Source organism: Cebus imitator, unplaced genomic scaffold, assembly GCF_001604975.1.
Source record: "Cebus imitator isolate Cc_AM_T3 unplaced genomic scaffold, Cebus_imitator-1.0 Scaffold88, whole genome shotgun sequence".
In the NCBI taxonomy this organism is placed as follows: Eukaryota; Metazoa; Chordata; class Mammalia; order Primates; family Cebidae; genus Cebus; species Cebus imitator.
Window position 1 is genome coordinate 2510754 of NW_016107403.1, and position 17848 is coordinate 2528601.

A 17848-nucleotide genomic window follows, 5' to 3' on the forward strand; every position below is an offset into this window, starting at 1 on the left:
AAATGCAGACAAGCTAAACGCAATAGAGGAATGGCTATATAATTTACCATCTGCCAATGGAATATTATATAGGGCTACTAAAATCAATTATTAAGGCTCTGTAGCGAAACATGGCACATACCAGTATGAAGACTACATAGTAAGAAAAGAATGCAAAAGTAAACTGTAGTGGTTAAACTGTAATCTGAACATCACTCTAGGCTTTACAAATGTGTGGGTATAGATAATGTAATGATCACATCACATTACGCTAGCCCAAAGCCCTTGCTTGCTTACCTGCACCCCTCTGCACCCCTTGCAAGTGTTTCTGATGATCCCCAAGGGCTGCTCCCCAGCCCCCCTGAATTATGGGATGGTGAAGAAGCTGTGGATTGTGTCCCTTAGCCACCTCATTTTGCAGATGGAGACACTATAGTCTGCATAGTGACTTTGAAGTTTTTGATGATTGTTGCCAAAGGAGGCCCCAATCTCAAGGTGTTTGGTGTTTCTAAAGCCAGCAAATGTTGCTGCGTTTTCCCCAAGGGTGACAGAGCCTTGAGATTTAGGAATAATTAGGAGAGAGCCACAGTGATAGCATCTATGATGAAGAATGGGAAGTTGAATTTTATGACAATGCCCAATATATGGAGCTCCTTAGGTTATGCAAAGTGTAAAACTAGATCAAATTAGATAGCGCACAGCAGTGGTGAGGTTGATGATAAATGTACAGGAAGCTATAAACAAAGTTGAGATGATAAATGGCCTCATCCCATCTGGTGAGTGTATAGGGCTTCATATCTCCTGGGTTATAAGCAGAACGTGGTATTGAAGCATTTACTAATGCCCACCAGCATGAACAATTCATGGTATTTTTAAAATTGTTGTTTGCATTAAGGTTGATATTTTGCACTTGTTGAAATCTGCATTTGCTTTAACATTAGCTCTGTATACGTAGTATTCGATAGGTGGGGATGGAATGAAAATGGTCTTACTGATTTTCAAAGCAGGTAACAAAAAGTAATGCCCTATTTGCTTGACTGAACTAAACCAATGGTTAAAATAGTCTATATAAAGTCAGTGATGCTTTTGTGGGATCTCACCACCATGTTGTTTGTTGATGATGATCACCTTGGAGTTCTGAGGGTTGATCCTTTGGAGGAATTTCCTTGTAATGATGTCTCCCCACCCCCAACATTTTTGTAGGTTTTCATTAGTATGTTCCTACATCTTCTGGTATGCTTCGTTTTCCTTTTTTCTTTTTCTTCTTTAATGATGGGGTCTCACTGTGTTGCCAAGGCTGGTCTCAAACTCCTGACTTCAAGTGATCCTTACACCTTGGCCTCCTGCAGTGCTGGGATTTCAAGCGTGAGCAACTGAGTCTGGCCTCCAGCATGCTTTTATTTGCTCTTTTAAAAAAGTCAGCTCTTTGTCTAGAGCAAGCTTGTCCAACCCCCAGCCCATGGGCTGCATGTGGCCCAGGATGGCTTTGAATGCAGCCCAACACAAATTTGCAAACTTTCTTAAAACATTATGATATCTTTCTGCAATTTTTTTCAGAGCTTTTCAGCTATCATAAGTGTTAGTGTATTTGATGTGTGGCTCAAGACAGTTCTTCCAGTGTCGCTCAGGGAAGCCAAAAGATTGGACACCCCTCATCTAAAGTTTAAAACTAATGGTTACTAGGAATATTTGTGAAGCCCTTTAGTTCTTGTGATATATAAAATAGAAAACACCTTCATTATAAAAGAATGAAGCAATAATGTATTTTTACATCTGATGTCAAGTAAATGCATATATTCTTTAAAAAAAAACTGAAGAGATACTCATTGGTGGGTGCATCTTTAACTTTTTAAAAGCATTTTCTCTTTGGAACTCTGTTTTCTCTTTTGCATGTACTGTGGAGAATACTAGTCTCTTCTCTCACATAAAAAAAAAATCTCCGTATCTTCATAATGATTATATATTTAGTGAGTTTTAAATTAAAACTTTAAGAAATTTAACTGGAATCTGGCTAAAAATGTAAAATAAGGTTTAAAAACTCAAAGCCAAGTGTACATTGAATGTGTATGCAATAGAAGATCCTGCTGCTCTCCTTGTTTTTCCCTGGTTCTGTCTCCTGTGATTCAGAACTGCCTGGGTCCTTAGTTTTATCATTTATATTCTTTATGTTTTACTCTGTCTACTTTTACAGACTGTCTTACATCCTTACGGAAAGGAACAGGAACCTGGCCCATGTCCCACTATCTCCTATACTCCAGCCTCATCAGCTTCCTCTCAGTTTTGGGGCCTCTCTAAACCACCTCAAAATCTTCACTCATGTTATTTGTTCTTCTCTGAACACTCTTCTGCCAACTTTTCACATTGCTGGATTCTTCCCCCTTTAGGTCTAGTTGAAATCTCGCTTCCTTGGACAGGTTGTTCTGGACCACCCTAACTGATTCTTTGATGGAGTCTGAGTCAGTGTAAGTTAACAGACACATAATCAAGAATTAATGATAGGCAGTTTTAGAACACAGCAACTGCAAATCTCTGTATTACACAGGGAGGAAACCAGTCCATATTCTTCTTTCTTGGTCATATGTAGACAAGGCCTTCCTCGTTCCTCTGTTCTAGCTTTAGAAAAAGGTAGATGTCTTTTTGGAGTCCAGCCTTTTTATTTTCCCCTTGGTGATGCGTACTGAATGAAAAGGCAAGCATGTAGGTTTGGTTTTGTGTAGAATGGCATAGATTCTTTTCCTTATTTCTTTCTTTTTTTTTTTTTTACAGGGTCTCTCTCTCTTGCTTAGGCTCGAGTGCAGTAGAGCAATCTCAGTTCACTGCAACCTCTGCCTCCCAGGTTCAAATGATTCTCATGTCTCAGCCTCCCAAGCAGTTGGAACTACATGCCTGGCTAATTTTTGGTATTCTTAAAAGTAGAGACAGAGGTTTGCCTTGTTGGCTGGTGTTGAACTCCTGGCCTCAATTGAGCTGACTGCCTGGGCCTCCCAAAGTGCTGGGATTACTGGTATGCGTCACCGTGCCCAGCTCACTGCAACCTCTTCCTCCTGGGTTCAAGTGATTCTCATGTCTCAGCCTCCCAAGTAGCTGGGACTGCAGGTGCATGCCATCATGCCTGGCTAATTTTTGGTATTTTTTAAAGTAGAAACAGGGATTTGCCTTGTTGGCTGGTCTTGAATTCCCGGCTTCAACTGAGCTGCCTGCCTGAGTCTCCCAAAGTGCTGGGATTACAAGTGTGCATCACCATGCCCAGCCTAAGTAGCATAGGTTTTTAAAGTGAGCAGTGGTTTGCTGCAGCATTTAATTATTATATGACATATTTGTTATCCTAAAGCAGAATGAGGAGAGAAATAATGTGGTCACTTAACTTTCTAAAAATATTACTACCCACCACCAACCAGCCCTGCAAGGGATACCAGCAAAAATGCTGAAGGCCTTTAAGGGAACCTTATTCTAATCAGAGACAAGTGGGAAAGTCAGATCAAAATCGTGTGTGTCTGTTCTGTGAAAGGACAGATACAGGTTTTCCTTCACATCCAGGTTTGTTTTCCTTGCCCTGCCTTTGCCACAGTAACTTGAAATGGTCTGTCTGCTGGCACAGAAAGCCAGGGAGTGGGCAGAGTGGCCAGGACACTGCTGCAGGAACATCAAGAACATTCTTAGAGTGCCTTCTGGGAACAAGCAGCCCAAGTATTTTTATAGTCAGCTAAGATAACAGGAAAGAAAGAGGCAGGGTCTACCTTTTTATGGTGTAAGTTTTTAGAAAATTCAGTTTGCCCACATTTATCTACAAGTCATGAATATTTGTTCATCTAAACAAGGTTCTAGTTTGTGGCACAGAATGTGAATAGTATTCTGTCATCCCAGTTACTTGAGTACTGCAAGTTGTTTTACAGACCAAAGTGAATGGTGGAATTCAACTGAAACGCCTGATGTATTTAAAACCTCCAACTTGTTCTTCCAGCATGGATCCTTTTGCTCATTTTGACCTTTTATAGTTGTACCATGAGATAGTTTGAGTGATTGTCCCAAAATTACACCTTCTGGAGTAACAGGCTGAAGGCCCACATACTTCTTTTATTTGCAGTAGTTCCCAGGTGACCCTATGGTGTGATATAGCGAATTATGGTGATGACCAGCAAAATGTCAAGCTAAAAAGGTTATGGAATGTCTCAGCCAGCATTCTATAGTTCATCTTCTTGTAGTATTTTCTAAAATATATGTGCTGTAACTGGCCTTTTAACCAGCATACCACAAGCATTTCAAGTCAATCTTAAAGATAACATACTCTTTTCCTCTTGATGTTCTGAGGTTTTGTAGAACTTGAACAGCACAGATGACACATCGCTAGAAGATGTTTTGAGAGTAGCATGAATTTTGAAACAGAAACTGTTCATAGTTGAATTCTAAAATTTGTAGGTCTATTTTCAATTTGTTTTCTTTGTTATAAAAGACTGTCTAGGTATAAAAAGACTGCCTGCCGGGCCAGGCGCAGTGGCTCATGCCTGTAATCCCAGCACTTTGGGAGGCTGAGGCGGGTGGATCACGAGGTCAAGAGTTCAAGACCAGCCTGGCCAACATGATGAAACCCCATCTCTACTAAAAGACAAAAATTAGCTGGATGTGATGGCGGGCACCTGTAATCCCAGCTACTTGGGAGGCTGAGGCAGGAGAATTGCTTGAAACTGGAAGGAGGAGGTTGGCCTGAACCAGGATCGCGCCATTGCACTCCAGCCTGGGTGAAAGAGCAAAACTGCACCTCAAAACAACAATGAAAAGACTGCCTGCCACAAAGGGTTCCACACATACTCACTGAGCTGAGATAAAGAGTTTATATTGTCATTTAGATTTTAGAGCTGCTAGAACTGGAAAATATATATTTTTTCTTATTCATAAAGGGTTATAAATACTGAACTTTTATTGGTTGAAATAAGTCAAGCAGAAACCATTTCCTTTATTACTATAGAGACACAGGGTTATTGGAGTTTAGGGATTATTGCTGTATCCATGCATGCTAGTATGGTCCTTGAAACAACTGTATGGAAGCTGTTTCAGGGGTTTAACGGTAGATTTAAGTGAAACCAATTAAGTTCGTGATAGATTTCAAAGTCTCCTATTGATACTGGAAATATCTTGTAAAAGTCAGTTGGTTACTGGTTCTTCGTTAAAAAAAGACGGCATTTATATACATATATATATATATATATATATGTATATATGTAAGTGTACCCATACGCACACATTATATTCCATAAAGAGTCCTCACTTTGCATCTTAATCAATTAAAAAATGATGAGTTCTGTGACCTTAAGAAATTTTTGCCAAAGCATTAAAAATACTTAGGTAGGTTATCAATAAATGGAGAAATAAGAAAAAAATAGTACAGCTAATATTTATTTAGTAACTGATAATTTAAAATGTTTTATTTCTTTGAGTACAACTTGGGAATAATTTCAACATGTTTGCTTTTCACTGTATAAATTACGATTAGAGTGTTTCTTTTCTTTTGTGAACCGTCGTACTCCTTTTTGAGTTTGGACAAAATGTTGGAAGCTGATCCAAAGTTGTGAAATATCTGAGAGTTCCTCTAATGCTAAGTCCTTTGGGAATCTTCATCCTGTTCATTACAGCCACCTTCCAATTTCATGTCCAGTGTTGTCCCTTTGTATTTCTTTCTGTACTTTCTTTTTTGTTGCCTTGTACTGGCTTTTGATTATCCCCTTTTGTAAAATGTCCTGTGATTTTTATCCCTCTGAGATGAGGAGACAGCAGAACTACCTGCTTTGCTGTTTGTGCCTGAACTGAATACCAGATGTGTGGGGACCAATCACCGACAGGCTTTGAAAGAAGTGACATGATTGGTCATTGGCCGTGATACACATCTGTTATTCACATCATGATTTGTGAACCAAAGTGCTAGCAGTGAAGTCTGTATTTGACGCAATTACTCAGCTAATATACTGTGGTAACTGAATTCTGAACTACATCGTTGGGGGACTGGTATTAACTAAACTATGGTAATGGAAATTCATGCATATTGGAATCATACCAAGTGAGGAGGGCCTGTATTCCAGTTATAAATTATTTGCAGTACATTTAAAGCTTGGCCTAGCTCCCTTTGCTTTACCCGTTACACATTGAGCTCATCCAATATAGCCAGGCTGTAGTATAGAAATCAATTCAGAATTGAACTGATATTTTGAAGTCATTGATTCAACCTTGGAGTTAGCTTTGACTTTCTCTTCTCTTACCCAAGACCTCACAGAGTAGATCAGGCACTAGTGAAAGTATTTTTCAGACCCAATCCAGCATGGGGAGTTTCAACTTGGTTTGCAGCCTGTACCCTGAAAAAAGTTTCTGGGTTGTCACCTTTGTAATTTTTCCAACTCTCTCCTTCCTCCTCTACTTTCACCTCTCTTCCTTGGCCTGTCCTTTTCCTCCTGTGTCTAGTCATCAAGTTCTACTGATCTCGCCTCCAGCCTTATCTTACTGCATGTGTCTTTCAGTTTCTGTTGCTGTCATCCCGATTATATGTTTTTCAACTTGAATTGGAATTGTTATAATAGTTTCCTAACTGACTTTCCCACCGTACTCTCTCCTTTCCAGCTAATCCTGCGTGCCGTCACTGGAGTAATCTTCCTGGAACACTCTTGCAGCTTTACTTAATCCTCTGCTGAAGCCTCCAAAATAACTTACTGATAACAAAATAAAATCCAAAGCCCTTATCAAGCCTGTAATAACTTTCTTTGTCTAACACAAGCGTCCTTCTCCGAATTTATCACCTGATCTCTTCCCTTCCCTCCAGAACCTGGGGTTTCAACAACATAGGTTTACTCATTATCTCCCAACTATGCCTGCCGCCACTCCTTTCTACGCATTGTTTATTCAGTTCCTCAGTGTGCTCTCATCCTTCCAGAGCTTCATCCACACCGCGTCCTCTGCCTGGAACATTCTTTCCATTTGGCCCCCTTCAACTACCTGATTCCTAAAATGCACTTGTTGATGTTTTCTAAATCTTGCTTAGTTTCAAAAACTTTTCCCAAATGATCTCTCCTGTGAAGTCTATTTTGACTTCCTACTATGTAATGTCTTTTCTCCTCTCTGCAGTTCCAAAGGACTTATATTTCATACTTTCCAGTTATCGCTTATTTGCTGATCTGTATTTTTAGTTATGTGTTATTTAATTTCTCCATTTAGCATTTAAGTCCTAGATGGGCAGGGACTGAATTTTCTATACCACCAAGAAAGGCATTTAACAGAGTGACAGGTATAAATCTGTCCCTTCCCTCATTCAGTATTTTCTTATATATTTTTTAGCACTTCTTCTAGACATTGAGCTATGTGCTAGCAGTAAAGCATAACAAGATCACTTCCCAACCTCACAGAGCTCTAGTTGAATGAGGCATACAGAGAAGTAGTCAGTCAATTGTAATGCAGTAAGATGCATGCAATGATGGATAGTGAATGAGATTCGTGGAAGCAAGAAGATAAGTGTCAAGCCTAGATGAGGGGCAGTGAGAATGCTTCTAGAAATGAGGTTCAGGCAGAGTCTGAAAGATACGTGGGAATCAGTTAGTTGAAGGGGGCCAAATGGAAAGAGTGTTCTAGGAAGAGGACTCAGTGTGGATAAAGCTCTGGAAGGGTGAGAGCACACTGAGGAACTGAATTCAGTTCTATGCAGCTGTATTGTAGAGAATGACATGAGATTCCTAAGGGATGAGGCTGCAGAAGATCCCTGTAATGGGCAAGAAGTCAACATCTTTGGTGAATGATTAGGAGGAAGGACTTCCAGAACCAGATGTTTGAGTAGATAAAATGAGGAAGCAGCACCTAGGTTTTTCTTAAGGATCACTTGGTGGCTAGAGATATTAGAGGGAAGATGGTGAGTTCATTTTGGACATTTTGAATTTGAGGGGCCTGTGAAATATGTACATGGTGACATATAGTTGTAGACAGTTTGAAGCTCAGAAGAAAGCTCTGACCAGGAAATAAAAATTTGGGTGACATCAGCATATGATAGGATGAAATCATAAGGAAGAGTGTGTAGAGTTAGTGAAGAAGACTTCAAGAGTAAAGAGAACAAGTCTGCAAAGAATGTTAAGATGGAATAGGCAGAAGGAAGGAGCAAAATAGGTGAGCGAGGTGTCATGGAAACCAAGGGAAGCCCTAAATCCATCCATTGGATTTAGCAATGTGGAAACCATTCATGATCTTAGTAAGAATAGTTTCTGTGTAGAGGAGGGGCAGGGGATGAGAAAATGTAAACTGGCCCAAGATAGATTGTAACGTGTTGAGAAGTCAACAAACAGTTATGTTAGAAAGGTTAGTCATGGAGGAGAGGATTTAAAGAGGGCAGAAGCTGAAAGGAAATGGAGCTGAGGGGCATTTATTATATATTGTTTAAGCTACTGGAAATCTGTGATGTTTAAAGGCTGCTAGGAAGAATTCATTAGTGATAAAGAGGTTGACCATAATCTAAAATAGCCAGAGTTATAACTCCTCTTAAAATTCTTTGCCCAGTGTGTCCTGTTATCTTTCAGTATTCTAAATAAGTTAATTTCAAACTGATTTTGGACTTCAGTGAGATATTGTTACATGAGATTGCAAATTCCTGTAAAGCATGATTCAAACTATTCTACTTTTTGTTCCAGGTAGCGCTTAGTATCTTAAATAGAGAAAAGTTTCAACGTATATTATTTTTATTTCTGTTGTTTGTTTATCCTTTGAGCAAATATATTTAATTTTTAATTTTAGTGGGTACATAGTAGGTATATATATTTATGGGGTACATAAGATGTTTTGTTACAGGTATGTAATGCATAATAATCACATCATGGAGAATGAGGTGAGCAAATATTTATTTAATGTCCATTGTATGCCAGACATTTTTCTTGGTGCCAAGGATATGAAGGTAACCAGGCCATACATACCACTTGTTCTTGAGGAGTTTATTATCTAGGGAGTCAGTTAATGAAATAATTACAGATTACAAAAGGTACTTAAAATGACATTGTGATAGACAATAATCATTATTTTCCTATGAACTTCCCTTTCCATTGTTGGAGGGAGAATAATCACAAGCTATTAAAGAGTTAAATGACTTAAGATGGAAAGAAAAAGGTAGTGAGTAACAGAGCCTACTTTTGGGATAGTGAGTTTACTCCTTTGTTTACCATGTCTAAAGTTCATGGGACTGTGATGCCTGTCATGGGCTGTGTGTTTTGCAGGTTTTGTTGGTTGACTGATACTTACCCTCTGAGAGACTAACCAACTCTCCACGTTTTCTCTTTTCCCTTTCAGTTATTTGCCATCTTCCGTGTATGAATGGTGGCCAGTGCAGTTCAAGGGACAAATGTCAGTGCCCTCCAAATTTCACAGGGAAGCTTTGTCAGATCCCAGTCCATGGTGCCAGCGTGCCTAAACTTTATCAGCATTCCCAGCAGCCAGGCAAGGCGTTGGGGACGCATGTCATCCATTCTACACATACCTTGCCTCTGACCGTGACTAGCCAGCAGGGAGTCAAAGGTAAGCTTTCTTCATCCTGCCCATTTGCCAGACCTCTGCTAACCTGCCAAACCCACATAGAAGTCAAGGATCTGCAGGTGGCCGGGACTAGTATCGAAACAGAAGGGAGTACATGATTTGTGTTCTGAGAAATGGCAGTAGAGGCAGAATGTGGCTGCAGTACTTTTTAAGCCACAGAGAATTGGTATCTAGGAAATAAGAAAATAAAAAGGAGCCCATTCTTCTCTAGTGACTCTTACCACCAAAGCTAATGAATGTGTATGGCACTGTTCTGACAGTGCTTGGGAAATAGAAGGATGAGCGAGAGTGTGCTGGTCCTTACAGCATTAGTAAGCTAGTGGATCACACAGTACCTGCTGGTGAACTTTGTAGTTTAAGAATGCTTGGTTTTAGTTGTAAACAGTCATTTAACTTCACTGCACTTCAATTTGTTCATCTGTAGAGGAAAGTAAACTAGGTCACTTGGAGCTCGAAAATTCTGTGACGAATTCATTCTTTTAAACCTGGCATTTTTATAAATGCACACTTTTAAAAAGGGGGCCATAGAAGTGTTACTGGCTCTAATTCTTTAAAACCTGAATCCTTGCATCAGGAGATGAGATTTTGTTTGACAGCTACAGAAAGTAGCTTGTTATAGATATAAAATAGTGCACTTTGGTATTGTGTGTGTGTGTGTGTGTGTGTGTGTGTGTCACAAGAAGCACAAAAATAAAAGGTACTGTGTTTTTAAGAGTTAGAGAATTGTGCCTTGTGAAATTGAGTTTCCTCTTTTAATAGAAAAATGCAAATCCTAAAATTTTTATTGACAGAAATTTTGTGAGAAATTCAAAAATAATCAAATGCTTGGTCTTTCTGATTAATACTGGATAAAATTTACCTACTTAGAACAAGCAACATGAATTTTACAGCTTTATAACTATTGAAAAGAATATTTTAGCCTCATGAATGTGTTACTGTTAAAAGTTTTACTTTCTCTCTATAATACAACTTTTAAAAAATGTAAATTCGGGCTTAATTTTTATTTTGCATGTTTCCTTAAGAATTTTGATGGCTATGCAGTGAAATGCCACATATGATACAAATATGTCTGCATGTGTGTTGATAAAATTTACTTTCATGTTTTAAAACTTTTGATTTGCCTGTTAGTTATTCAGGGCTAACAAGCTTTCCTCCCAATCTGTTTTAGTGAAATTTCCTCCTAACATAGTCAATATCCATGTGAAACATCCTCCTGAGGCTTCTGTCCAGATACATCAGGTTTCCAGAATTGATGGCCCAACAGGCCAGAAGACAAAAGAAGCTCAACCAGGCCATTCCCAAGTCTCTTACCAAGGGCTTCCTGCGCAGAAGACCCAGACCATACATTCCACACACTCCCACCAGCACGTCATTCCTCACGTCTACCCTGTGGCTGCTAAGACGCAGCTTGGCCGGTGCTTCCAGGAAACCGTTGGGTCACAGGTAAGCATCATCACTGAGCCTGTTTTAGTAATGTGTTACAGCCACGGGATTGTTTTAACAAGAAAGCCAGACTTGATAAAAATGATTTTTTAAAAAAGGGCTTTGACATACTATGATTCATGGCCCTATTTTTGTAAATAAAGTTTTATTGATACACTCCTCATAGCCACACGCATTTATTTACATATTATCTATGCCCATTTTCATGCTATGACTGTAGAATTAAATAGTTCCAGTGAGATCATATGGTCTGCAGTACCTAAAATATTTATTATGTGTCTTTTTACAGAAAAAGCTTGCCAATCCCTAACGTACAGAATACATTGGTTGGTTGGTTGACTGATTGATTTGGAGCCTTACTCTGTTGCCCAGGCTGGAGTGCAGTGGCATGATCTCAGCTCACTGCAACCTCTGCCTCCCAGTTTCAAGTGATTCTCCTACCTCGGCCTCCTGAGTAGCTGGGATTATAGGCACACACCACCACACCTGGCTAATTTTTGTATTTTTAGTAGAGATGGGGTTTCACCGTATGGACGAGGCTTGTCCTTACCTCAAGTGATTGTCCCACCTCGTCCTCACAAAGTGCTGGGATTATAGGCATGAGCTACCGTGTCTGGCTTCCAGAAATGTTTCTGGAAGTCCATGATTACCTGTTTCTGTTTTTTGGTTAGGATGATCTGTGTGTAAAACATGTGTCAGGCATGAGATATGGTATAGAATGTATATTCTGCCAAGATGTTTGAAAATATTTTTGCCTTTTGCAGTAGGTTTGTTCATGAGTTTTGAATTCATCGTGCAATAATAATTCATGTCATCTTTCACATGAAATAATATTTCATGGTATCTTTTCTTTTCTTCTTTTTTTGAGATGGAATCTCAGTCTATCACCAGGCTGGAGTGCAGTGGTGCAATCTTGGCTCACTACAACCTCTGCCTGCTGGGTTCAAGTGATTCTCCTGCCTCAGCCTCCCGAGTAGCTGGGACTACAGGCGTGCACCACCATGTCCAGCTATTTCTTTTTGTATTTTTAGTAGAGACGGGGTTTCACCGTGTTGGCCAAGATGGTCTTGATCTCCTGACCTTGTGATCTGCCCACCTCGGCCTCCCTAAGTGCTAGGATTACAAGTGTGAGCCACCATGCCCGGCCTCTTTTATTTTCTTATAAAAATTCAGGCTGGGCACACTGGCTCATGCCTGTAATTCCAGCACTTTGGGAGGCTGAGGCAGGTGGATCCCTTGAGGTCAGGGGTTCAAGACCAGCCTGGCCAACATGTTAAAACCCTGCCTCTACTAAAAGTACAAAAATTAGCCAAGCATGGTGGTGGGTGCCTGTAATCCCAGCTACTCAGGAGGCGGAGGCAGGAGAATCACTTCAGCCTGGGCGGCGGAGGTTGTAGTGAGCCGACCCACTGTACTCCATCCTCGGTGACAAGAGTAAGTGTCTGCCTCAGAAAAGAAAAAAAGAAAAGAAAAGAAATTTATAACTATCAAGTTACAGTGCATGAGTTATTTGAAGTGTAACTTTAGGCCTATGTTTATTTTATATCATGAATGTGAAATACTTGGGGGTAATAGAACTAATTGTTAGTGCTTTAGAAAACTGGGAAACACTTTCAGGTACTAAGTCAGTGGTAGGATTGTCACCTTTCTTTTAGGAGAAGGAGGGAAGATTGTAGACCTGAGTGGAAGGCAGATGTGGGAATGGAAAGAGCATCCATGTGGAGTTGTAAGACCTTGATTAGAGCCATGAGCACAGCACTTGGTAGGAGGGAAGCAGCTTCCTTATCTGCAAAGTAGAGAGAAGACGTGGGGCTCATGAGACTTTGTTAAGATTAATCAAGATAATGTGAGCCCTGCTTTGCAAATATTATAAAGTATGCAAATATTAGCTTAAAGAATATTTATCGAAAGAGTCAAACTTAAGCAACCATCTACAATGACTGTTTTTATATCACGTACTTTCAGTAAGATAGGGTCAGCATCGTTCTCACAGATGCAGTCCTCACTGGCCTGTGGATATCTGAAATGCGACTACAGGGGACCTAATGTGGCTTTTCATTCCCCAGTTTTGCAAACGCTTTTGGGAGAAGGAACATTGTCAATTTAAATTTAGCTTAAAAGTAAAGACAGTGTTTATGCTAAGGGCAGGTTTTGATCATGACAGTGGGGCTGAAGATAAACTTTATACACTTCACAGCTTTGCACTGACTTAGTCTTGGAGAGGGAGGACAAATTTGGTGCCATTTGCATTGTTTAGTCATTCCAGCTTAGGTTGGTTCGGGAGAAAGGAAAAGCAGATCTTTTTAAAATTGTGTGCCCAGTACCTTTTTCCTCTTTCCCAAGTTGGAACACAGATGTAAAAAGCAAGAAAAAGAGGCATAACAAGCTTGTTATTCTTGTATAGTATTAGGTGATTGCTAACAAGAAAAGCTGAAAAGAAATTACTGACTTGTAAGCCTAAACTAGAGTATACAATTTAAAGGAATTGGCTAATTGATGGAGTTACCCAAGTAACTAAAACTCAGTGGAATACTTTTGTCTTATCTGCATACATCTCTGACTTCTGGTCTAAAAGATGCAGACAGTGATCTCAATTCCTAATTCATTTTGCATGTGTAGTCACTAATACACAGCTTCAAAATAAGACCTGTTTTTTGGAAAACATTCTCAGCATATGATTATTGGTCTTCCTGTTTATGAGGAATGTTGCTGGATGCCAATGACTGCCCAATTAATTTGTGCAATGAGGGTGAGCATTTAAAAAATACATTACTGGCAAATAATCAGTAGTGTTTTTTAAATGCTCTGCTGTCCTACAAAGGAGTTCAAAAACATTTGTGCTTTTTGCCCTGGTTGATTTGCAAACGTATCTGTAGCCAGGAGGTCTAGGTAGATTTTAAATGGCAAAAAATCAAAAACAAAAACAAAACCCTGGGTAAATGCTCAGTATCGCTTTGCTCAGTGGAGCCCTCTTATTAATTGCAAATTTCAGCCATTGAGACTTTTAATGCAGTCGTTACCAATAAACATCTATGTTTATATATTGCTATGAGAGGTTATATGCAAAATAAATTGGACAGAGATAGCCCTTGTTTCTGTGACAGATTCTAATAATTAGGTAGTAAACTTGGGATTGAAAACCCAAGGTGAACTATGATCAATGTATTTAAATTCAGGAAAGTTTTGTAGAATAGAATTTCAGAACTGTTTGGATGGTGGAGAAAATGGATGATTGATGAGGAAACCAAGCTGTCAGAGCAAAAAGGGAGAGTAATTAAACCGAGGAAAGAGAGCAGTGCAAGAAATGAACAAGGAAGAGTTGTCAGATGAGATCAGAGAAGTGAAATAGCTTGGGATTCTTGGCAGCTGTTGCATCAATATTAAGCCTCTTAAATCTGAGGCATAGTGCAGTATAAATGACTTGATGGCAAGGTCAGTGTGTCAAGAAGCCCCTTAGACAAAGTGATCAAGCTCAGCATCATTAATAGTGGGGGCAGGCCGGGCGCGGTGGCTCACGCCTGTAATCCCAGCACTTTGGGAGTCCGAGGCAGGTGGATCACAAGGTCAAGAGTTCGAGACCATCCTGGTCAACATGGTGAAACCCCGTCTCTGCTAAAAATACAAAACATTAGCTGGGCATGGTGGCGCGTGCCTGTAATCCCAGCTACTCAGGAGGCTGAGGCAGGAGAATTGCCTGAACCCAGGAGGCGGAGGTTGCCGTGAGCCGAGATCGCGCCATTGCACTCCAGCCTGGGTAACAAGAGCGAAACTCCGTCTCAAAAAAAAAAAAAAAAATAGTGGGGGCAGTCTGACCTTATGTGCCTCCTGCTGTGAGACAGTATAGAGTTTGCAGAACTACCCTTGAAGTGTACTTGCCAAAAATATCTAACCTGAATAGAATCAAACTTTTACACTTAACCACAAGTTTACAGGAGATACTTGAGGGTAAAGAAACAAGTTAAAAACATTACACCCAGACAGAAAAAACAATCAGATATTTACAGCGTAGGGTATTATTGCCTGATTTCTTAAAAAACAAAAAACAAAAAGCAGAGTAATAAGAAAGTGAGATGATGTTTGTAGAAAGAGACTAAAGAGACACAAAAAATAAGTCTAATGTGTTCACCTTCATTAAATCTTGACTTTAAAAAAAACAAAAGTCAGATCTAAAAGATATTTTGGGAATAGTTGGGGAAATTTGAACATGAGCTCTCTCTTAGTCCATTTTTGTGTTGCTGTAACAGAATGCCACAGACTGGGTGATCTGTAAAGAAAAGACATTTATTTCTCATTGTTTTAGAGGCTGTGAAGTTCAATATCAAGGTGCCAGCATGTGACCAGGACCCTCTTACTATGTCATCCCAAAGCAGAAGGATAAGCGAACACAAGAGATTGAGGGGAGCTGAACTTGGTTTTTTTTTTTTTTTTTTTTTTTTTTTTTTTTGAGACGGAGTCTCTCTGTCACCCAGGCTGGATTGCAGTAACGTGATCTTGGCTCACTGAAACCTCTGTCTTCTGGGTTCAAGCAGTTCTTCTATCTCAGGATTTCAAGTAGCTGGGAATAAAGGCACGCACCACCATGCCCAGCTAAATTTTGTATTTTTAGTAGAGACAGGATTTCACTATATTGGCCAGGCTGTTCTTGAACTCCTGAGCTCGTCATGATCCACCCACTTCAGCTGTCCAAAGTGCTAGGATTACAGGCATGAGCCACTGTGCCGGGCCTGAACTTGCTTTTATCACAAGCCTACCCTGGTGATAACTAACCCACTCCCAAGATAATGACATTAGTCCATTCATTAGGGAAGAGCCTTTGATTAGGTTCCATCCTCCTAACAAGTAGTGGTTGCTTCATGAGGTTTAAAGAAAGAAGCCATCTGTAGACCATAAAAGTACAAGGTGAAGCAGTAAGTCCTGACATAGAAGCCGCAGCAAGTTGTCCAGAAGATCATTGATAAAGGTGGCTACACCAAGCAGCCTTATACTGGAAGAAGATGCCATCTAGGACTTTCATAGCTAGAGAGAAGTCAATGCTTGGCTTCAGAGGACAGGCTGGCTCCCTTTTTAGGGACTAATGCTGTTGGTGACTTTAGGTTGCAGCCAGTGCTCAAAGGCTGTTCTGAGAATTCTAGGGCTCTTAAGAACTATGCTAAATCTACTCTGCCTTTGCTCTATAAAGGGAACAGCCAAGCCTGGATGACAGTACATGTGTTTGCAACATGGTTTACTAAAGATTTTAAGGGCACTGTTGAGATCTGCTGCTCAGAAAAAAAAAAGATTCTTTTCAAAATATTACTGCTCATTGACAATGTACCTGGTCACTCAAGAGCTCTGATGGAGATGTACAAAAAGATGAATGTTGTTTTCATGCCCGTAATCACAGCATTCATTCTGTAGACCATGGGTCAAGGAGTAATTTTTACTTTTAAGTCTTATTATTTAAGAAATACACTTCTTAAGGCTATCGCTGCCATAGATAAAGATTCCTCTGATGGACATGGGCAAAGTAAATAAAAATGGAAAGGGTTTGCCATTATAGATGCCATTAAGAACATTCATGATACATAGGAGGAGGTCAAAATATCAACATTAAAGATAATTAAATTAGATACTAGAAAAAGTCGAATTCAAGCCTTGTGGATGACTTTGAGGGGTAGAAGATTTCAGTGGAGGAAGTCACTGCAGATACAGTGGAAACAGCAAGAGAACTCTAGTTAGAAGTAGACCCGAAGATATGACCAAACTGCTGCAATCTCGTATTTAAACTTAAATGGATGAGGAACTGCTGCTTATGAATGAGCAAAGAAAGTGGTTTCATGAGATGAAAGCTTCTCCTGGCATAGGTGCTGTGGACATTGTGAAATGACAACAATGGATTTAGAATACTCTATAAATTCAGTTGATAAAGCATTAGCAGGGTTTAAGAGGACTGACTCATTTTGAAAGAAGTTGTACCGTGGGTCAGATGCTATCAAACAGTATCACTTGGTACAGAGAAATATTTAGTAAAAGGAAGAGTCAGTCAAAGCTGCAGACCTCATAGTTTCTTATTTTAGGAAGTTGCCACAGCCACCACAGCCCTCAGGAACCCCTATCCTGATTGATTGACAGTCATCAACATCAAGGCAAGACCCTCCACCAGCAAAGAGGTTATGACTCGCAGAAGGCTTAGATGATTATTAGCATTTTTAAAGCAATAAAGTGTTTTAAAATTAAGGTATGTACTTTAAGGCATAGCACTACTGCAAACTTAATAGATAATGGTATCGTGTAAACATGACTTATTTGTACTGGGAAACCAAAAAATTCATGTGACTCATTTTAATGTGATATTCACTTTATTGCAGTGGTCAGGAACTGAACCCACAACATATCTGAGGTATTGTCTGTAGTTTCAGGTGTATTTACATATAAGTAACACAAACTTCTAACAATTATTGACCCTTGAGAGGTTCATATGCAGGTGATCATTGTATTATCCTTTGAACATCTCAGTATATTTGAAATTTTTTTTAGAAAGAAAGGGGAAAATATTAAAATTTCTTAGACTTATACATAAAATAGTATATTTTAAAGCTGAATTTAAAAGCTTTAAAAGACTTTTTAGAAACAAATGTAAAGTTTTTCACTGTTGAATAGCTATGCTGGGTAGGTGTGAGGTGACAGGAGGAGGCCAGGGAAGAGAAATTGGCCATGTGAAATGACCAAGGACCAATCTAAGAAGTAAAGTTGAATATAAAAGAGATGACTATAGGGGATTTTATGGAGTATCAAGCATCAGGATTGCGTTACAGGCTGTTGTAAAGACAAGGATCATGAAGAAATGGACTATTCTGAATTTTCTTGTTTCACAAATCAGCTAAAGACATGCTCATTAGAATTGATT

The 17848-nt window shown here is 39.6% G+C and overlaps 1 protein-coding gene across 9 annotated transcripts in view; it reads left to right on the forward strand.

The window, feature by feature from the left end:
- The window catches only part of LTBP1 (latent transforming growth factor beta binding protein 1), a 463242-nt gene that overhangs the window by 249127 nt on the left and 196267 nt on the right, over window positions 1-17848 (forward strand). For all 9 annotated transcript variants that reach the window (XM_017534853.2, XM_017534855.2, XM_037740749.1 and 6 more), the window contains 2 exons: window positions 9277-9501; window positions 10688-10962. In XM_017534853.2, the coding sequence (XP_017390342.1) occupies window positions 9277-9501; window positions 10688-10962 (500 nt within the window). The remainder of the gene's footprint in view (window positions 1-9276; window positions 9502-10687; window positions 10963-17848) is intronic.